This window comes from Aotus nancymaae, unplaced genomic scaffold, assembly GCF_030222135.1.
Source record: "Aotus nancymaae isolate 86718 unplaced genomic scaffold, 86718_ANA_hifiasm-v0.15.2.pri h1tg000015l_1, whole genome shotgun sequence".
NCBI classification, from domain to species: domain Eukaryota; kingdom Metazoa; phylum Chordata; class Mammalia; order Primates; family Aotidae; genus Aotus; species Aotus nancymaae.
Genome location: NW_026988427.1, coordinates 8,416,937 through 8,439,775, shown reverse-complemented (window position 1 = coordinate 8,439,775; position 22,839 = coordinate 8,416,937). Strand labels below are relative to the sequence as shown.

The 22,839-nt window shown below is 38.3% G+C and overlaps 1 protein-coding gene and 1 pseudogene across 3 annotated transcripts in view; one reads left to right on the top strand and one right to left on the bottom strand.

Moving 5' to 3' along the window:
* UIMC1 (ubiquitin interaction motif containing 1) overlaps positions 1–22,839 on the bottom strand; it is a 122,919-nt gene that overhangs the window by 50,327 nt on the left and 49,753 nt on the right. For both annotated transcript variants that reach the window (XM_012437948.3, XM_012437950.2), the window contains exons 7-9: positions 16,524–16,585; positions 14,394–14,470; positions 5,671–5,774 (exon numbers count right to left, since the gene is read on the bottom strand). In XM_012437948.3, the coding sequence (XP_012293371.2) occupies positions 5,671–5,774; positions 14,394–14,470; positions 16,524–16,585 (243 nt within the window). The remainder of the gene's footprint in view (positions 1–5,670; positions 5,775–14,393; positions 14,471–16,523; positions 16,586–22,839) is intronic.
* Positions 7,167–8,789, top strand: LOC105707134 (CYFIP-related Rac1 interactor B-like; annotated as a pseudogene). Its single transcript, XR_002478997.2, has one exon. The product of XR_002478997.2 is annotated as a CYFIP-related Rac1 interactor B-like (transcript).

Below are 22,839 nucleotides of genomic sequence, written 5' to 3'. Positions count from 1 at the left end.
AGTTAATACTTACTCCGTGCCTGCCAACTATGTATTAAACACTCTATATGTATTACTTGTTTAATCCTTATAATCTTAGGAAAGTATTAGCATACTCTTTTATTTTTACACATGAGAAAAGGACTCATGTAAAACAGTAAAGCAACTTGCAAAGTCACAGAACAAGTAAGTGGGAGAGTTGAAATTCAAACCAAGGACTACTATCTGGCTCCGAAATTTGAGGGCACTAATCTCTACCACATTGTAAGGTACAATCCTCACTGCATCAATGTGCTGTGTCTGCTGGGTTTCACATTTTGTGTATGAACAGCACCTTAAGGACACAGTTTCAATCTTACAAAAGGACCATTATTATTGTAAGTGACTTTAAGATATAAGGAGTTCGAAAACAAAAGAGCTCTAAGCCAAAAATAGCACAACTAGGATTTAAGAATGTAAGTCTGTGCCTAGACCCATAAGACCTAAGACCTAAGACCTGTGTTTTATTTGTGACTTTTTGGGGTAAAAAAAGAAACTAAGATCCATATACTTAAAGAAGCACCAAAGAAGTCATTAGTTAAAACAATCAATTCTGTCAAAGCCACTCTTAAACCTTATCTCTCTTATTCCTCTCTGTTTTGTAGTCATCATTTCTCCTACAGTTGCTGGTGTCTCTTAGAGGCAGTTTTATTTTACCTGTGCAGGTTGATCAGAGCCAAGAACTCTGCAGTGATTAATTCAACAGTGTGCGTGAGCGCTGCACCACTACTGCCTAACACTTGCTTCAAAGGACAGTATGTCCTATCCAATCAATGTGAAAATGTCCTGCATAGCTACTGCTTACATTTAAAGCAAGGAATACCTGGGCTGTCATTACACCTTACTACACGGGGAAAACAAATAAAATATCTTCTGATACAAGAATAAAACATGACCAAAATTTCAATGCATAGATAATTTGACCTCTGAGTCAGTCGAGTCTTTTGGGGTCAGAGGTTGGGGCTATCTCTAAAACCTATTGCTTGTGATGTGATCCAGCAGAGAGGAAAACAAGCCATCTAAATACCAAGTCAAACTGCCAGCAAACATCCTGTTTTCAACACACCTGCCTTTTATTAAAAGACATACTCTAAAGGCATAAAACTTAAAAGATGAGAAAGGAACTAACACTTGTTGAGTTCTTATACTATGCAGGCTTCACCAGTCATTTTCCATATCCATCCCTCCCAACAACCAACTGGACAGAGGTTATCACTAGCTCTGGTATTACAGAAGGGAAAACTGAGCCTTGGAAAAGTCAAGTAGCCTGCTGGTCACAAAGCTGGTAAGTGGACAATCCAGGCTCAAACCCAGGCCCATCTGGTATCAAAATCTTCAGTAATTCCACTCTATCATGTGGTGGCAGAAACAAAAAGCCTCTCACCCATTCCACCTTGTTTCTGGAACTGGATCCTGCCAGGTATTAAGAAACTATCAAGTTCTATTTATTATTCTTCTCTAGAAGATGGGGAAAGTCAAGTGGGTCTAGAAGTTCTAGGTACTATATTTTCCAAATTTCATCACTAATCTTCTCACAAATCCAGGTTCCATTAATAAATCTTAAAAGGAAAAGTTGTAAAGCTTGAAAAACTGAACTGGCCAGACGTGCTGGCTTGCACCTTTAATCCCAGCACTTTGGAGGCCAAGGCAGGCAGATCACATGAGGCCAGGAGTTCAAGACCAGCCTGGCCAACATGGTGAAACCCCATCTCTACTGAAAATATAAAAATTAGCCAGGCGTGGTGGCGCATGACTGTAATCCCAGCTACTCAGGAGGCTGAGGCAGAAGAATTGCTTGAACCTGAGAGGCAGAGACTGCAGTGAGCCGAGACTGTGCCACTGCACTCCAGCCCAGGTAACAGAGCAAAATTCTGTCTCAAAAAAAGAAAAAAAAAATCACAAGGCATGGTGGGTCACGCTTGTAATCCCAGCACTTTGGAAGGCCAAGATGAGTGGATCACTTGAGATCAAGAGTTCGAGACCAGTCTGGTCAACATGGTGAAACCCTGTCTCTACTAAAAATACAAGAATGAGCCAGGGATGGTGGTGCGTGTCTGTAGTCCCAGTTACTTGGGTGGCTGAGGCAGGAGAATTGCTTGAACCCAGGAGGCAGAGGTTGCAGTGAGCCGAGATCATACCACTGCACTCCAGTCTGGGTGACAGAGGGAGACTCTGTCTCAAAAAAAAGAAAAGAAAAGAAAAGAAAAATAGCAACGCTACTTGAGCAGAAGGATGGCAGGGGGGAGGGGGGATCAATGTACCGTAAAATTTGCACGTAGTCCTGAATTACTGAAAGTTAGTGGTAAATGAGCACTTACTTGGCATTCTAAAGTTCACTAAGCACAGAAATGTTATATGACACGAACATGTCACTGGTGCTCACATTCGGCACTATACTCCTTTGTATTCATCACAGCTCTATATAATGCAGAGAATGTACCTTTAACTATTAATGTATTCAAGAAGCAGTAGTCTGTCCATTGTCTTATTGTGAATATGAGACCACTTCCAACTACTGTTCATAGGCAACCCTGAAGATTTCTCAACATTTTGATGTTAAAATAAATTATTTTTCCCAGCATCATTTAAAAAGTCTATTTAACTATTAACTACTATGGAAGAACCTCAAGGGGGAAAAAGGCAAGCAAAGTAGCTTTTATTAGGACCACGCAGTCAGGGATTTTGTCTTTGCAGGGTTGCTTCTACTTCTTTTAAAATATTATACAACTATTTTTCAAAAGAGGTACTTGGATACGGAGTCTTGACATCTTACAGGTTGTTGGTCCCTAACTTAAGACTTCAAAAAATATATACATACCTCACTTCAAGAAATGAACTCAATGAAAACAAAAGCATGTCCTGCAAATCACCAAACTCTCCATCCCTTCCCAACCTAATTCTGTGTAGCTTAGAAACCTCCTTATTTTGGATCTTCCCCTTCTTACCACATGACTCTTAACACAGTTTACTTAAAAACTTACTGACTCAACTAGCTCTGGAGGACTCTGAATAACTTCTATTAGCTCTTCTGAGAATAGAATATTTATCTAAGACTCCAACTAAGGGAAACTCTCAGGCAAGATATTCAGAAAATACTGTTTCTGAAGAAAGTTGACTATTGTCAGAAATCAAGAGGGGACTACATGCAGTTCTGCCATGGGTATTTCCAAATACCTCAAATACTATTGAGCAATTCTGTCATTAGTAAACTAACATAACTAAACAGTCACAATGTATTACAAAGCAGTAAAATAATATGACTTTCCACATACTTCTACCTGTGTCAAATCTCTGCTATGTGTTTTATATTCTTTTTCTAATTTCATCTGCAGAACAACCGAGTCAAACAGATATTTCTGCCTCCATTTTACATATGAAGAACTGAAATTCAGAAAAGCCTTTCTCTTCTGTGCTTCCCTAATGCCCTGGGAATCTATCATTACCTTTGTCAGACCACATTATAATTACAATTATCTGTTTATATGTCTGTCTCCTCCCTTACGAGAACCATTTGAGTGCAGGAACTGTTTTTTTATTTATCTTTGCATCCCAAGAGTCTAAAACAATGACTGGCACAAAGTATACAAACTATAAATAGCTGCCTAGTGAATGAATAAAATGATTAATTTGCCCAACATTCAAAACATGGTGGAGCTGGGATTTAAAGCCACGTCTTCTAATTGCAATGCTCAAGCTCCTTGTAATACACCATACCACCTTCCAGTAAAGAAGAGATTTTAGGACAGATGACCTACAATTTCCAATGGCAAAAGTCCACATCCTTTACACTATCTTTGTGCAGGTAAAATGTTCCATTCTGTCTAATAAGTGACTTGTAACTAGTAAGTGATTATTCAATGATTTGAAAACTACAGTGTCTCTAACTTCTTTTAATGGAAACTTCTAAGACTATTTAGAGACATCCACAGATATCAGTAAACAGCAACACCAAAAAGAGGACATTCAATGTGAGAAAGGCTGTACAAGTCCATCTATTTGATGTGTAGTAGCACAGACATGTACACTATAAATTCTAAACCGGGTTCATGCTCTTTGACCCAAACAAAGAATGGGCTCTTTTGCAGTTGTGGATGGGTATGAAATCACTTAACTAAGGGCTTCTTCTGTATGTTAGGATGACTATGGTAATAATACTCTGCTCCCCCATCCCCATTTAGAAAATTCTGTCTCCTCCTGGGAAAACAATCCAGAAGCCATTATGACATTATGGAGCAGGATCTGTTCTCAGTCGTTCTGCAGCAGGGAGTGTCATTGTCTTTCCTACCACCACTGGCATCAGGGAATCTCGGTCTGTCAGTTGTGACAGATCAGGTTCCAGAGAACCAGGCAGTGTGCATGATTCATGAAGGCAGAATTTTTACCCAAGTTACCTGCAGTGCAGAGACCAGGGAGAGGATATAACTTCTATTGTAAAAACTGTTTTTTAAAAATCTCAGGCCTGGCACAGTGGCTCATGCCTATAATCCCAGCACTTTGGGAAGCCAAGGCAGGCAGATCATGAGTTCAGGAGTTTGAGACCAGCCTAACTGACATGGTGAAACCCTGTCTCTACTAAAATACAAAAACTAGCCAGGCGTGGTGGTGGACGCCTGTAATCCTAGCTACTCAGGAGGTGGAGGCACGACAACCACTTGAACCTGGGAGGTAGAGGCTGCAGTAAGCTAAGATTGTGCCACTGCACTCCAGCCTGGGAGACAGAGCAAGACTTTGTCTCAAAAAAAAAAAAAAAAAAAATCCCAGAGTATAAAACGGTACCTTCCTTTTTTTTTTTGAGACAAAGTCTGGCTCTGGTTCCAACTTTGGGAGGCTGAGGTGGGTGGGTTGCTTAAGGTCAGGAGTTCAATGCCAGCCTGGCCAACGTAGTGAAACTCTGTCTCTACTAAAAATACAAAAATTAGCCAGGTGTGGTAGTGCATGCCTGTAATCTCAGCTACTCAGGAGGCTGAGGTGAAAGAACCAGTTGAACCTGGGAGACAGAGGCTGCAGTGAGTCGAGATCATGCCACTGCACTACAGCCCGGGCAACAGAGTGAAACTCCACCCCACCCAAGAAAAAGAAAAATAAAAATATATACACTGAGAATCTTAATCAGAAGTATGAACTTGTATCAATCAGCTTTATGTTTACTGCCAGATATATAAAATTAGGAAAGGTAATGAGGCAAACAGAGATTTGCTTTATCATGCAGCTATCATGACTTTGCATTTCTGATCATATACAGAAATTAGGGCTGAAAGTTATGTATACATCATAATATAAATATAGTAATTTTTTCCAAGTTACTTATTGGTACATAATAAAAAATGCCCTAGAACTTCAGATTCAAACCTGTGTTCTATTTATACCATTATCAGCAGTATGACTTAGAGCAAATTAAACATCCTAAGCCTCTATTTCCCCATCTGTAATAGAAATAATGCATACAAAAGTATTCCAGAAATGGTAACTACTCTTATTTTTAGAAACAGTGCTGAACTAATTTTAACTATAAAAATCTCTCCCTGACATAAGTGCCCCCAAAACTAAAACCCCCCTGCCACCTAAATCTTTCAGGCCAATGTCAATGTTGCATCAGAGAGGACTGCCAGCAGAAAGAAACCACTGAGAAAAAATATAAAGGAAAATATTCACCTCCTTATCTGCCACTATTATTCTTACTCCAGCCGAGATACCTCTGCTACCTGGAGAGACTTCTCTTTCAAGGTCAAAAGTTTCAGAAGAACTTAGCTGTGTCTCTGTAATTTAAAAAAATTAAAATCCCATTAATTTTCATTTTGTGTTTTCACAGTTAAAAAAACAAACATGCCAATTTTCCCTAAAGTTTAGGATATTATAATATGATGGTGGTAATATATTAATAGATCTAATTTGTTTCTTCTTAAAGCTTTACTGAGGCATAATTTACAAATAACAGAATTCACAAATTTTCAGCATACAGTTTAATGTGTTTTGACAAATATAAACCATTTATACACTGTAGCATTTATGCCGTGTAACCACTACCATAATCAAGGTATAAAACATTTCCAACACTCCCAAAAAGTTCTCTGTACGCTTCTGCAGCCAATCTACCACTTTGGTCACTCCAATGGACTCTTTACAATGACCAGTTTACTTTATGGTCCTTTAATTCTGTCTTTTCTAGAATGTCATATAAATAGAATCACATGTCTTTTGTATCCAGCTTCTTTCACTTAGCATAATGTGTCTAAGATGGACCATGTTGTCATATAATATCCATAGTTCATACTTTTTACTGATGAGTAGCATTCCATTGTACAGACACATCACAATTTATATATTCATTGACCAACTGGCTTATTTTCACTGTAATTCTAGTTTTAAAGTATATTGATTTGACAGAAAACAAGAACCTGTCAATGTTAGTGCTGAGGTAAAAGAGAGGATTAGCAAAAACAGAAATTGGAACCAGAAATAGAATATACATTCTAGACAAATATATGCCTTTCTTTAATATATTCTTAAGCAGCATCTATTAATTCAACAAATATTAATTGAACATCAAGTCCCAAGCATTGTACTAGCAACCAGTAATATGAAAATATAAGCTGGGGTCCAGCTGCCTATTTTTCTAAGTAAGGTTTTATTGGAACACAGCCATACTCATTCATCTATGTACTGTCTATGGCTGTTTTTGCACTAAAATGGCAGAACCAAATAGTCTCAACAGACTACATGGCCCACAGGTCCTAAAATATTTATTACCCAGTCTTTTCTTTTTAAAAAGTTTTGCTGGGCACAGTGGCTTATGCCTGCAATCCCGATGCTTTGGAAAGACGAAGCGGGAGAATCACTTGAGGCCAGGAGTTCAAGGTTGCAATAAGCTATGATCACACCACTGCACTCCAGCCTGAGTTACAGAGTGAGACCCTGTCTCAAAAAAAAAAAATTTGACAACCTCTGCTGTAGACACAGATCACTTAATACAACAACAACAGATTGCGGCTCCGCCACAGGGGCAGGTGCTGAGGGGCTCCCGGTCCGGCTGCTGCCACTCCCCGGCTCCGGACCCAGGGCTCACCCTAGCGCCGCTGAGAAGCCGCCTCTGCGGCTAGAGGAGGGCGGAGAAGCGAAGCGGGGCTGAAAGCACCTGGAGGCTCGAGCGGAGGATAGACGGACAAGGACAGAATCACCAGCACTGGCTGAAGATGCTCAGCCTACAGAGTCTGAGAAGGAAATTTATAATCAGGTGAATGTAGTATTAAAAGATGCAAAAGGCATCTTGGAGGACTTGCAGTCATACAGAGGAGCTGGCCACGAAATACGGGAGGCAATCTGGCATCCAGCAGATGAGAAGTTGCAAGACAAGGCATGGGGTGCAGTTGTTCCACTAGTAGGCAAATTAAAGAAATTTTACAAATTTTCTCAGAGGTTAGAAGCAGCATTAAGAGGTCTTCTGGGAGCCTTAGCAAGTACCCCGTATTCTGCTACCCAGCATCTAGAGCAAGAGCAGGCTCTTGCTAAACAGTCTGCAGAAATTCCTCATTTCACACTCCGGTTTGAGGAACTCAAGATGACAAATCCTGCCATACAGAATGACTTCAGCTATTACAGAAGAACATTGAGTCGTATGAGGATTAACAATGTACTGGCAGAAGGAGAAAACGAAGTAAATAATGAATTGGCAAATCGAACGTCTTTGTTTTATGCAGAGGCAACTCCAATGCTGAAAACCTTGAGTGATGCCACAATAAAATTTGTATCAGAGAATAAAAATTTACCAACAGAAAATGCCACAGATTGTTTAAGCACCATGGGTAGTGTATGCAGAGTCATGCTGGAAACACTGGAATACAGAAGCAGATTTACAAATGAAGAGACAGTGTCATTCTGCTTGAGGGTAATGGTGGGCATCATAATACCCTATGACCACGTACATCCAGTGGGAGCATTTGCTAAAACTTCCAAAATTGATATGAAAGGTTGTATCAAAGTTCTTAAAGACCAACCTCCTAATAGTGTAGAAGGTCTTCTAAATGCTTTCAGGTACACAACAAAACATTTGAATGATGAGACTACCTCCAAGCAAATTAAATCCATGCTGCAATAACAGTTCTGGAGTAAGCACCTGCTGTAGGCAGAAGAGAGTATTCTGCAATGACTGAGAACACACAGTTTTTTAGTGATTGCAATTACTATCTCATTTATTCTTGCTTTTATTTCTTTCCTCTGTTCCTCTTCCCTCTTTTTTAATCATGTTCTGGTTCTTTAGACTTCTTTTTTGTGCCAAAATCAGTAAAGTTACACTCTGAAGGGATATCATCCTTTCAAACAGGCCACCTAAGGCAGCAATTATGCACTGCATTGGGATCTCTACTGAGAAAAATTCTGTGACTTGAACTAAATATTTTTAAATGTGGATTTTTTTTTGAAACTAACATTTAATATTGCCTCTCCTGCATGGCGAGACTGCCTATTCTGCTATTTAAAAACCCTCAAGGACTTTATTTTCTACTGCCGCCTTTTTCATGTGCAACCAAAATGAAAATGTTTAAATTAACTGTGTTGTACAAATGGTACCCAACACAAACTTTTTTTAAATAAGTAATACTTTTGTTTAAAGTTTTAAGTTTGCATTTTGACTTTTTTTGTAAGGATGTATGTTGTGTGTTTAACCTTTATTAATTAACGTTAAAAACTGTGATGTGTGAGTAGAATATTACGTATGCATGTTCATGTCTAAAGAATGGCTGTTGATGATAAAATAAAAATCAGCTTTCATTTTTCTAAAAAAATATATATATATAACAACAAAAAATAGTAATTACCTTTAAAAACCACCAATATATCTGGAAAAGAAACGTTACAGACTGAATGTTTGTGTACTTCCCAAACTTTGTATGTTGAAATCCCAACCCTAATGTGATAATATTAGGAAATGGGACCTTTGGAAGGTAATTAGGTTATCAGCATAGAGTCCTCCCTCAAAAGACTGGGATTAGTGCCCTTTTATAAGGGACCCCAGAGAGCTCTCTCACCCTCTTTCCACCATGTGAGGACACAGTGGGAAGTGCCATCTATGGCTCTCACCAGACACCAAATCTGCCAATTTCTTAATCTTGGACTCTCCAGCCCCCAGAACTGTGAGAAATAAATTTATATTGCTTATAAGCCACTCAGTCTATTTTGTTATAGGAACCCAAACTAAGATGCAGAATGCAAATCCAGTAAGTTATCTGTTATCTAACACTGTACCTACTGTACCTCTAACTGGCACTTTTGTGCTTCACAAATACAATAAATGGCTAATGTTAGGCAAACAGAGCATCTTGCAAGTTTATAATGTATCTTCTGAATCGTTAAGGAAGAATTAAATACATTTCCAGAATTAACTGTATTTTAATAAATCCAAATTTTTTTGAAAACTGGACACACACACATACCACCTTGTTGGAAAAAGGCTTACAGTACATAAACTTAAAAATTCTCTCTGTTAACTTACCTGAAAGGTATATTCAAAAAGACCTTCAGTATATTTAAAAATAAGAACCATTCACTGCTTAGATGACTGCAATAATAAAAAGTATTCAATTAAGCTTTCCATGAATGGCTAAAATGTCCAACTAAGAGGGCATTAGCTTCTCAGAAATAAGCAATGCTAGAAGCATGCAAAATGTGGGCATAGGCTATAATTTTGTGTCTTCAACTAAGTAACACTAAAAAGATATTAGAATCTTAAATATTAGACCCCTGAACTGTCAGAAATATAAAACAAAAGGAAACAGGTAACACACTACACTAAATGTGTGTTTCATCCATTTGGAACAAATTTTTTCAGACAATTTATATACATAATTTTTAAATTATATATTTAAAAAGAAACCCAGAAGTTTGGCTTCATGGTGAAATAGTTATACTTTTTTAGCAAAAGGAACATTAATGTAATGAATACCTTTTGCAATCTCATTTGGAAGTGGTTTATGTCAGCAAACAGTTGGACTTAATTAGTAGGCTAATGACAGCAAGTCATGATCATAAAAGCTATCTAACCTCAGTATGAAGGGCTTGCTTTTCCCTCTCATTAACTAGGCCTTTCAGGATCAATATATTTGTAGGTTCCTCCTGCAAGATCCCATGATATCACACACCATCATCCTAAACAGACTGAGTGATTTCCTTCCAGGAAGTCAGTAGTCCTAGACAGAGAGGGGGAAAGCTTTCTTTCACAAAGGTAGCACAGCATTCTTGGGTGCTCCTACCAAAATCTGAGTACTTGGTAGTGTAGTCTCTTAGTGGGTATTGTTAGGCAGTAATCCAAATACATTTCAAATGAATTAAGGAGCCACTTTCAATAAAAACCAACATAGGCTGAGCACAATGGTTCATGCCTATAATCCCCAGCACTTTAGGAAGCCAAAGTGGGAGGATCACTTGAACCCAGGCATTTAAGGCCAGCCTAGGAAACACAGCAAGACCTTGTCTTTACTTAAAAAAAAAAACAAAGTCTTGGTAGCTTGATGGGGATAGTATTGAATCTGTAAATTGACCTTCTTCACAGAATGGGAAAAAACCACCTTAAACTTCATATGGAACCAAAAGAAAGCCCACATAGCCAAGTCAATCCTAAGCGAAAAGAACAAAGCAGGAGGCATCACACTACCAGACTTCAAACTACACTACAAGGCTACAGTAATCAAAACAGCATGGTACTGGTACCAAAACAGAGATATAGACCAATGGAACAGAACAGAGGCCTCGGAGGCAACACAACTTATCTACAACCATCTGATCTTTGACAAACCTGACAAAAACAAGCAATGGGGAAAGGATTCCCTGTTTAATAAATGGTGCTGGGAAAACTGGCTAGCCATGTGCAGAAAGCAGAAACTGGACCCCTTCCTGACACCTTACACTAAAATTAACTCCAGATGGATTAAAGACTTAAACATAAGACCTAACACCATAAAAACACTAGAAGAAAATCTAGGCAAAACCATTCAGGACATAGGTGTAGGCAAGGACTTTATGACCAAAACACCAAAAGCATTGCCAACAAAAGCCAAAATAGACAAATGGGACCTAATCAAACTCCACAGCTTCTGCACGGCAAAAGAACCAGTCATTAGAGTGAATCAGCAACCAACAGAATGGGAAAAAATTTTTGCAGTTTACCCATCTGACAAAGGGCTGATATTCAGAATTTACAAAGAACTAAAACAGATTTACAAGAAAAAAACAAACAAGCCTATTCAAAAGTGGGTGAAGGATATGAACAGACACTTTACAAAAGAAGACATACATGAGGCCAACAAACATGAAAAAATGCTCATCATCACTGGTCATTAGAGAAATGCAAATCAAAACTACATTGAGATATCATCTCACGCCAGTCAGAAAGGCGATCACTAAAAAATCTGGAGACAGATGCTGGAGAGGATGTGGAGAAATAGGAACACTTTTACACTGTTGGTGGGAGTGTAAATTAGTTCAAAAATTGTGGAAGACAGTGTGGTGATTCCTCAAGGACCTAGAAATAGAAATTCCATTTGACCCAGCAATCCCATTACTGGGTATACATCCAAAGGATTATAAATCGTTCTACTATAAGGACACATGCACACGAATGTTCACTGCAGCACTGTTTACAATAGCAAAGACCTGGAACCAATCCAAATGCCCATCGATGATAGACTGGACAGGGAAAATGTGGCACATATACACCATGAAATATTATGCAGCCATCAAAAACGATGAGTTTGTGTCCTTTGTAGGGACATAGACGAACCTGGAAACCATCATTCTCAGCAAACTGACACAAGAGCAGAAAATCAAACACTGCATGTTCTCACTCATAGGCGGGTGTTGAACAATAAAAACACATGGACACAGGGATGGGAGCACTACACAACGGGGTCTGTTGGGGGGAAGTAGGGGAGGGATAGCGGGGAGTGGGGAGTTGGGGAGAGATAGCATGGGGAGAAATGCCAGATATAGATGAAGGGGAGGAAGGCAGCAAATCACACTGCCACGTGTGTACCTATGCAACAATCTTGCATGTTCTTCACATGTACCCCATAACCTAAAATGCAATTAAAAAAAAAAAAGCAAAGTCTTAGTTTTAAAAATTAGGTGGGCTGGCACATGCCTGCAGTCCTAGCTACTTAGGAGACTGAGGCGGGATGATCATTTAAGCCAAGGAGTTTGAGGTTGCAGTCAGTGAGCCATTCACTCCAGCCTGGGCAAGACCCCCATCTCAAAAAAAAAAAAAAAAAAAAACCTGTGGGCCAGGCGCAGTGGCTCACGACTATAATCCCAGCACTTTGGGAGGCCGAGGCGGGTGGATCACGAGGTCAAGAGATCAAGACCATCCTGGTCAACATGGTGAAACCCCGTCTCTACTAAAAATACAAAAAATTAGCTGGGCACGGTGGCGCATGCCTGTAATCCCAGCTACTCAGGAGGCTGAGGCAGGAGAATTGCCTGAACCCAGGGGGCGGAGGTTGTGGTGAGCCGAGATCACACCATTGCACTCCAGCCTGGGTAACAAGAGCGAAACTCCGTCTCAAAAAAAAAAAAACAAAAAAACTGTGAACATAGTTCAATTTTTAAAATAAATAAAGACCTTTATGATAGACTACCAGATGTTTAAAAATATTTATAAAACTTTCCTAGATTACATGCAAACTAAGTTTGAGTCTCTGTGGAAAAACATTGAAGAAACCAAAATAAGAAAACTGTGAGTATCTCTAACCCTTATAGGCTATATGAGACTTGAGGGAAAACCAGATGTGACTTATGGTAACATCTGTATACTTGCTGTTCAAAGTTAAACATCAGCAGGAAGTCCCTCAATCTCACATGAATGAGGTTAATGATAAATACAGTGGGCTATACTTTTCAGAAGTCAGAAAGGAAAATATAGTCTAAAACAAATTCCTTACAAAGTAGTAGTTCATATCACAAAATAATGCTTCATATTACACAATGATTCAGGAGTTTCCTTAGATGGTAAGTATCTTAGTTCATTTTAAATTATTTTGTATATCTAAATCTATCCATGTGCAACACTGAATGAGCATCTCTTCTGCCTAAAATAAAGTACGTATCTTTTAATTTTTATAATTAACAAAAAGCAAACTAAAGTACTTAACCAGGTTAAGCATCTTGTCTAAGATGAAAAATAACAGTGATGGCCGGGTGCGGTGGATCACACCTGTAATCCCAGCACTTCAGGAGGCCGAGGTGGGCGTATCATGAGGTCAGGAGTTTGAGACCAGCCTGGCCAACATAATGAAACCCTGTCTCTACTAAAAATACAAAAAATTAAGGCCGGGCGCGGTGGCTCAAGCCTGTAATCCCAGCACTTTGGGAGGCCAAGGCGGGTGGATCACGAGGTCAAGAGATCGAGACCATCCGGGTAAACATGGTGAAACCCCGTCTCTACTAATACAAAAAATTAGCTGGGCATGGTGGCGCGTGCCTGTAATCGCAGCTACTCAGGAGGCTGAGGCAGGAGAATTGCGTGAACCCAGGAGGCGGAGGTTGCGGTGAGCTGAGATCGTGCCATTGCACTCCAGCCTGGGTAACAAGAGCGAAACTCCATCTCAAAAAAAAAAAAAAAATACAAAAAATTAGCTGGGCATGATGGCGGGCACCTGTAATCCCAGCTACTTGGGAGGCTGAGGCAGGAGAATCACTTGAACCCAGGAAGCGGAGTTTACAGTGAGCCAAGATTGTGCCTTTGCACTCCAGCCTGGGCAACAAGAGTGAAACTCTCTCAAAAAAAAAAAAAAATGACAGAACAAGCACAAAACTCAAACTCTGGACCTCCTATGCAATAAGACCCCAACAAATGGCAATATAAAAACTAACTACTAAAAGGCTCTGAAGTCCAGGCACAATGGCTCACATCTATAATCCCAGCACTTTGGGAGGCCAAGTGGGGAGAATCACTTAAGCCCAGAAGTTCAAGGCTGCAGTGAGCTATGATCACAGTAACACACACCAGGCTGGGTGACAAAGCGAGACCCTGTCTCTAAAGTAATTTAAACAAATTAAATAATAAAAGGCTCTGAATGTACAGTTAAGTAAGTGCTATTCCTGATGCTTTGCTGCCATCTCTGATGAGGCTGGTAAACAATCAAGGAGACAAAAAAGTTAATGTTAATTTCAAAACTAAATTACCCCTAAGGAGAGAAAAGGTTGAGAATAAAAGCCAATGTCCATTAAAAACACATATATGTGTATATGTATACATGTGTGGAGATACGTACAAACGTATCGATTACATATAAACCTCCAGAGAGCGGGTTTGAAGAGTCAGTGGAAAATTAGTAAGCATGAAAAGGTAGACAGGTATCAGAAATTCAGTAAAATCACAGTGGGGTACTTACCAGGACAAACAATGATTTCTTCTGCAGAACTCTCTGGCAGAAGGACTGAGCTTCTCTTATTGGTCAAAGCAGCAACACTGAAAGAGAACCAAATCCCAATGAATTCCCAATAAAATAAATCACAACACAGGGCCAAAAGCAATGGTGAGTCACTCACAAAGCCACAGGTAATCTGATACTTGCTGCCTAATACCACAAAAGCACAACAGGAAAGCAAGGAATCAGTACTGAAAACTCTAGGCCAGAAATAATGGAAAATAAACACGCTTACAATTTCAGTTCCAGTGAAATCATTGAATGAAAACAAATTCCCTTTTGGAGTTCTCACAAAGGAAGGTCAAAGGGTAAGAACTGTCTGTGAATATCACAGAAGGCAAAAACTCCACTCCAATTTAAGGATGTCAAAGGTGATAGCCTCCATCTCAGCCTTCTGAAGGCTGGAGATGTGTAAACTCACAAGAGAAGACAGAGATTTTTCTGACAACAAACTAACTTTCTCCTCATTTTGCAGTTAAATTCCCTCTTTATCTCAAGACATAGCTTTCCAAGCAACAAAAATAAAATACAATTCCAAACTGCCCTGCAGCAAAAATCTGCCCACATAAATTGAATCTCTCTTCTAAGAAAAACTTAATTATGAATAGCTTCCCTCATCCAACCTTCTGGTTTTCCCTGCCTGCTCATCGAGTACAATCTCTTCCTGACATAGGAACACATAGCTGAAGATCTGAGCATTTGAGCTAGCCCCCTCATGCTTCACAGAGCTTTACGATTAGTTTGATCAAGTATGCAAGAGGATGCTTAAAAACAGAAATCCTCACATCAACCAAGAACCACAGAGAAGAGAGAATAGCTACAACTGAACTCATGATAAATAACTAAATCCTGAAAGAAAACCACAAGTGATTTCTCTCTCTAAATAAAACATACCATACCATTTGTTATAAACCCAAGCCAGACATAGTTTTACTCTGCATGTAACATTAGTGCTCTATTCAAAGGGTCCATCACAAAACAACTTTCTGACATTTATAAAATGGGCTAATCAATTTGAAGTCAAACCACATTGCCTGCGATTCCAACTCTCTCCTGGTGACAAAGTGTATAATCATTTATTGAAACCTACATCTGCTCTGCACAATGCTCACCACAATAAAGCAGAGGCCTACAGGGAGTAGAAGCCTTCTCTGTTAAAACCACTTCCAAAACTGTCTTAACAGCAGGAAAATCAAACCAAAGCCATATTCTTAAGCCCAGGAAAGAATACCAAGCACTATCAGAAGTAACCAGAAGCCTAAGAAAGATTATCACCTTGACTACAGCAAATGGCAATTGGGGTTCAACTCCCATATGGGAGAACACAGTCATGCAGTTCAAAATAAAGTTCTTGAGAAGTTCTCAAAATTCAACTACCAGATAAAAAGGGCAAGTGAAAGTAACTGGAAGCATGATCCAGCTAGTAGTGCAGTTTATAACCAATCAACTGCTATCTATTATTAAAGAAAGAAGACTTAGAAGGTAAGCCCATCAATCAATCGGCAACAACAGTGGAGGAGGCAATGCAAAAACAACCCTTTACAGGACAGAGGCGGCACAAACAGATTAAAAGTAGCACAGGACAGACAGTGAGAGTGACACAGGTCCTGTGTAGCCTGAATAATACGAAGACTTTAAAGAGGATGTAAGTCTCAAGAGTAAATTTAAAAGATGTATAAGGTTTAGATATACAGACAAAATAAGCATAAGCAGAGTTTGGGAAAAGGGGTAAGAATAGAAGGACTATAAGAAATCAGTCTAGAGCCTTCAAATTGGCATAGAAAACCGGGGTAATTAGTTAAGAGAACAGTAGGGTGTGACCACTTTTCAGGAATAATGTAAATGAGATTTATGCCAAGATAGCTGGCCTGGACAAGATGACCTCTAGGATCTCTTCCAGCTCTAATATTCTGGGCTTCTATGAGATGCACATCTCAGAGCTTACAGGTAATAATAAAATTTCTCCTAGTCTTCACTTACAAAAGAGCTTAAAGTTCTCTGGCAAGCTGTTCATGTACAGTCTCCCTCACGTGGTTCATCTCCCTTATACTAGCACCATCAGAGGAGAATTCATAGCAACATATAATCTCTCACCTTTGTGAAGCAGGTACAGAGTTTCCCTCTTCAGAATTTTCTTCAACAATCCCTTGGGAGGACTGCAAAGAAATACGTAATATCTTAAATATACAGGTACAGGTGAACTGCCTTCTCTTCCTTTAAAAAAAAAATTTAATCGTTCCACGTTATCTCTCAACAATTAGCAATGAGAAGAAAGTATTTTCCATAAGCCAGTAAGTTTCAGTAAAACAAGCACACCCTGTAAAGTCAGAAGACTGGCATTTAAAGCAGAACTAAATCACCTACCAACTTTGTGATTGGGTAAATGGAATCTGAATCTCTTTCCTCATTTTAAAATGGGTATTAACAATTGCCTCACAGAGTGTTATTATGAAAATCAAACAAGATAATGTATGCAATGCACTTCATAAAATGCAAGACCTATATCAACATTAATTGGTAAATTAAATGAATTTTGATTTCAGAAAAACAATCATAAAGTTTGTGTAGAGGGAAAGGAAAATATAGAGAAAATGCCAATTTTCAAAGGAAACACCGAGTTGAGATGAACACTGCAATATATGATCTGAGAAAAACCAGGCCATGACGTAGGACATCCAAAGGGAAGGTCATAAAGATTCTCTTAGCTACAAATCTGCCACTGTGGTTTTTATATCTGGCTACAGGATTATCTTTTCAGAAAATGAATAAGGACTATGTAAGGAAAGATTATTTTCATTGATTAATGGTAGAGTTGGTACAAATACCAACTCATTAAACATACATGTACAGAAGATCACAGAAAAAGCAGCTATGAAAAGGTAGCTACTGCTACCTTAGGCAGACTTCTGAGGAAATGCCTGGGCTGTGAGGCTTCTTCCACTAGATGTAAAGCTACTAGCTGAAGTTTTCAAGGTTTCCTAATGGGATACAAATAACCTAAACAAGTTAGGCATCTCTCTAGGAATCTCGCTACCGTTCAGTTAAATGATGAAATACACTTAAAAATCAGGAATAGCTGAGTTTTCAGTCAAAAGGAAAGTTGTGCAATAATAGAGAATGTAGTCATTATGAAAAATAAGACTTAACAAAACTACCAGAGGACTAAAGTACAACAGCAATAAATACTTAATCTGTCTCTTCCTTTGAACTCAGGGGTGACAAGGTTTTTATTGAAATCTCAAAAGAGAAGGAGAGAGAGAGGAGAGGATAGAGAGAGAGAGAGAATGAGAGTGAGTAAGTGAGAGAGAGAGAGAGAGAGAGAGAGAATGCTGACACCTAGTGTCCATTTAACAGAATTTTATCTTATAATAAACTAGCCTTGGTCTTAAGATGCAATCAAGGCACTAGTAAGTTAATTATAAGGCACCTCCATCTCTGCCTTAGGCTAAAGCATATCTCAAACCTTCTCAGTGTAATTGTTTAAAAAAATTATTGTGCTTCTATTCAATGCCAGGCCTGTGCTAATCACTTTACATTCATTATCTCCTTTAATTCTCACAAGAAACTTAAGAAACAAAACCCACTAAATTATTTTTAAAATAAGTGAAACTTCAAGAGGTTAAATAATTTGCCTCAAGTCATACAGTTGGTCAAAATCATAGAACCGAGACTTGCCTGACTCTAAAATCCATGCACTAAAAATTACTATTATATTGTTTACTCAAATGATCCTCTTCCTAATCATTTCAGTGTAGAATCCCAAGAATGTCTTCATTTCAATACATTATTTTCATTTCTAAATTTACATCTCAAAGGCAGTAATCTGAACATAAAGTGAGGTTCTTCCAGAGTATGAACATAGGATAGCAAAATCAGCAAATAAAATTTAGAGTACCAAATCTAATCAAGGTGAACAGAAAAACATGGCAGAAATAAAAATTTAAGGAAGCTATAGCCTAATCAAAATATTCTTCTTCCTGAAGAAATAATATGTTAATAAGGAAGGAATGGTTTACAATGAATCTTTAAAAAAATTTGAAGATCCATTATCAAAGGGTATTTTAAATATTTAAAAGTGAAAATGGGGCCGGGCACAGTGGCCATGTCTGTAATCCCAGAAATTTGGGAGGCCAAGGTGGGCAGATGACTTTAGGCCAGGAGACCAACCTGGCCAACATAGTGAAACCCTGTCTCTACAAACAATACAAAAATTAGCCGGGCACGGTGGTGTGTGCCTGTGATTCCCAGCTACTTGGGAGGCTGAGGCAGGAGAATCGCTTGAACCCAGGAGGCGGAGGATGCAGTGAGCCAAGATCGTGTCACCTGTACTCCAAACTGGGTGACAGAATGAAACTCCATCTTTAAAAAAAAAAAAAAGTAAAAATGAATAGACACATCATCTAGTCATCACAGAAATGTCCTCTATTGTGTGACTGTGGTAGTTTATTAGGTTTTTCCATAGACGAGTTGAACCATCCCTTAAAATTTCCATTTTTTGATTATTATTTCAACCCTCCAGATAACTTCATTCTAGAAAACAGAAGATAGCAGATCTGAATATTCTGGTTATTGAAAATGTCTCTATTCCATAATAAATTAATAAACTGTCATTCTGTATACATACATCAGCTTGAAGTTTGGCAAATCCAAGTCAGTTCTCACAACCCCACACAATCTGGTCATTTCTGAGAAAAAAAATCCAATATCCAGACTGAAGAATTAAGAATCAGATTCTGAAAAGCAGTATATCACATACTGCTTTTATACCATTTCAACATACTACCACTTCCAACTCCTTGAAATGATGCTTTCAAGGTGATCTGTAGGCCTTCATTAGCAACTTTATCTTGTATCAGTGATGACAAAAACCAGTTATCATCTGATTCTAAAGCTTTAATAACCTTAATATAAACTAAGTCATGTGCCCCAAAGTGCAAGTTTTTCTGAGTCCCTATTTCTGAGACTCTCTTGCTATCTCTATCAACCAAGAGGTCTTAAATACAGGCAGCTCCAGCAAAGCTGTGTTCCATAGAGAATGTTTAACAAATTCTTTCTTACCTATATTTCCTGAAAGCAAAAGATCAAGAGGTAAAATTACAATCATAAGGCTTTCAATATTTGCCTATAAAATTAGTAAGTTTGTGTTTTAAAGGTACAATTCTTTGTTGGCAAGGCTGCAGTGAACTAGATATTCTCATAGTGCCAAATGGAGAGAATACAAATTTTAACAGCCTTTCTTGACAAGCAATTTGGCAATAAATACCAAGTCTCTATGTTCATAACTCTTTAACCCATCATTTTTATGGCTCTTACGCTTAAGTGCACTGATCAGGAATAAAGAAAACTTTCATGTAGAAAGATATCACAACTGAAATATCCAGCAATAGAAAAACATTTAAAATATTATGGTAAATTCATAAGCTAGAATATAATACAGCCATGAAAAGTGAAATATGGCTGGGCACAGTGGCTCACACCTGTAATCCCAGCACTTTGGGAGGCCAAGGCGGGTGGATCACCTGAGGTCAGGAGTTTGAGAGCAGCCTGACCAACATAGAGAAACCTTGTCTCTACTAAAAATATAAAAAAAAATAGCCTACTTAGGAGGCTGAGGCAAGAGAAGAGCTTGAACGCAGGAAGCGGAAGTTGTGTTGAGCTGAGATCATGCCATTGCACTCCAGTCAGAACAAAAAGAACAAAACTCCATCTCTAAATAAAGTGAAATATATAGATAATTTTAACATCATGAGAAAATGTTTACATAACGTTAAAGATACAAAAAATATATGATCTGAACCATACAAAAAAAAGATAAAAAGATGAAGGAATACATCACTGGATGGTATAAGCTTTTAACTTGACTCTAAACTTTTCAGCATTTTTTAACATCTCCAAGTGATTTCTAAAATTAAAGTTAATGCCTATGCTGGATACTTACTAGGCTGTCTGCCTTGTCTCCTTTTACTGAGGACTGTCCCTCACCCCTCCCATCCCATTAGCAGTGGGCTCACAGCCAATCTGACAAGTAACCTCCTTCAGGCCACAGTTGACTGGGCTACTGGTATCAAATGCGCCATAAATCCTTTCCTGAAAATTTAAAATTGGAATTGGGAGAGAGTAAGTCTCCTGTAACCTGTAATAAGTTTGAGAGCTATTAGATCAGTGTCTTCAACCTACACCTGAAAAACAAAAGCAAAGAATGCAAGTCTGCAGAGAGATAAATTAAGCAGACACAATATAACCATAAGATACAGAAAAATTACAGATGCCAAGTACCTTCTTTGGGCCTGGTTATAGTCTGATTTTATTTTATTTTATTTTTTGAGACAAAATTTCCCTCTTGTTGCCCAGGCTAAAGTGCAATGGCACGATCTGAGCTCACTGCAACCTCTGCCTCCTGGGTTCAAGTGATTCTCCTGCCTCAGCCTCCCAAGTAGGTGGGATTACAGGCATGCAGGGTTTCTCCGTGTTGGTCAGACTGATCTTGAACTCCCAACCTCAGGTGATTTGCCCACCTCGGCTCCCAAAGTGCTGGGATTACAGACATGAGCCACTGCACCTGGCCATTATAGTCCTATTTTAAAATGTGAGACACCTGGTTTCCTTATGAAAAAGTCCTCTTTTTACTTTATTTATTTATTCATTTTAGTAGAGATGAGGTCTCACTATATTGCCTAGGTTGGTCTCAAACTCCCAGGCTCAAACGAATTTCCTGCCTCGGTCTCCCAAAGTGCTGGGATTATAGGCATTAGCCATTATGCCCAGCCAAGTCCTCTTTTTAATTAAGCTAACTTAATTTAGTTTACTGTAGCAAATAGTATCAACTGATAGTATTTGGCAGCCTGCTCCTGAAGTTAAGAGTCAAAGAACTTCAATCTAATTAAGACCAGCCACTAGACTTTGACTACTTCCAGGCTACTGCAAAGGCACTGCTTTCAAACTTGACACAAGTCTATGATCTAGAGCTCTGGCCCCTGGGATCTTTCAAGCTAACAACTTGAATTACAATAAATCATTAAGTGTCGCTCTTTGGAGTTAATTTATTACTTTAAGCAGCAGCATCTCTGAATTGGAAACAAACAGAATATTTATCATAAACATTATCTAACTTTCCTTTGGAAAAGAAGCCAGTCACTAAAAGAACTGTTTCTTAAAAATGCCTCTTTGCTGATAAACCTTCAGAAAAAAAAATTTTTTTTAATGAAAATGCCTTCTCTTCCCAGATAACAATCTTTCCAGAATGTGAACGAAGATGGTTACTAGGAAATAATGATTCCTAGAGGCATGCCCCCAATGGATAACCTTTGATCCCTTAGAGAAAACTACCAGTTGTTCAGTGCCTATAAACTCCTAAGTATTATAGTAGACATTTTACACAAATTCACTTTAATCACTAAAGTAACTATAGAAAGACAGGAATTGTTACTCCAATTTTATAGATGTAAAACTGAGATTCAAAGAGGTTAAGCGACTTGGTCAAAAAAACACACAATTATTAAAACACAAAAGTCAAAATTCATGTTCTCTATGCTATGAAGCTCCTCAAAGTTAACATTTCTTGAACCTTTATCATAACATAAGACTGACAGTATAAAATGAATAAAGTAACAGTAAAACAAAACCAAAAATCAAAGCCTGGTAACAGAAATAGCAAGAAAAAACAGTGTAGTCATGAAACAGAATACTCTTTAAAATTATAATCTATATATAGTTTATAATTATATTATTGCTTTTATAATGTTCAGAGGGAAAAAATAAGATATAAGCTTTCATATACAATATAATCTAGCTACGTCAGAAAAAGCAAACTAAATTACCAAAATGAAGATGGTTTCAATAAATTATACAAAACCACTACAAGCAAAATAAGAAATATACACCATTATGTAGTGGGAAAAAATAACTGGGAAACTATCCATACTTTTATCACAAAGGACTACTTTCTCTATTATATAAAAGGTATCCACAAACCACTAAAAAAATAGATTATCTAAAAATGATCATAAGATCTAACAGACAGAAAAGGAAATACAAATGAGTCTTAGACGTGAGAAAAAAGTTCAGCCTCACAAATAGTAAGAGATATGCAAATTAAGACTACACTGAGACGCCATTTTTCATCTCTCAGATTGGCAAAGATGAAGAAGTCTGACAATACTGCAGTACTGTGGGTCTGCAGAAACTAGTATTCATACACTGCCAGTGGGAATGTAAATGTATATGACCTCTACGGAGGGCAATGCGGCAACAGCTAACAAAATAATAAATACATGTATCTTTTGGTCCATCAATTACAGCTACACAAAATTATCATATAATACAAATATATTCCATTTGGATGAAATGTCCTCTGGACATTTTAACTATTTATAATAGTAAAATATTGGAAACAACCTAAATGCCCAACATA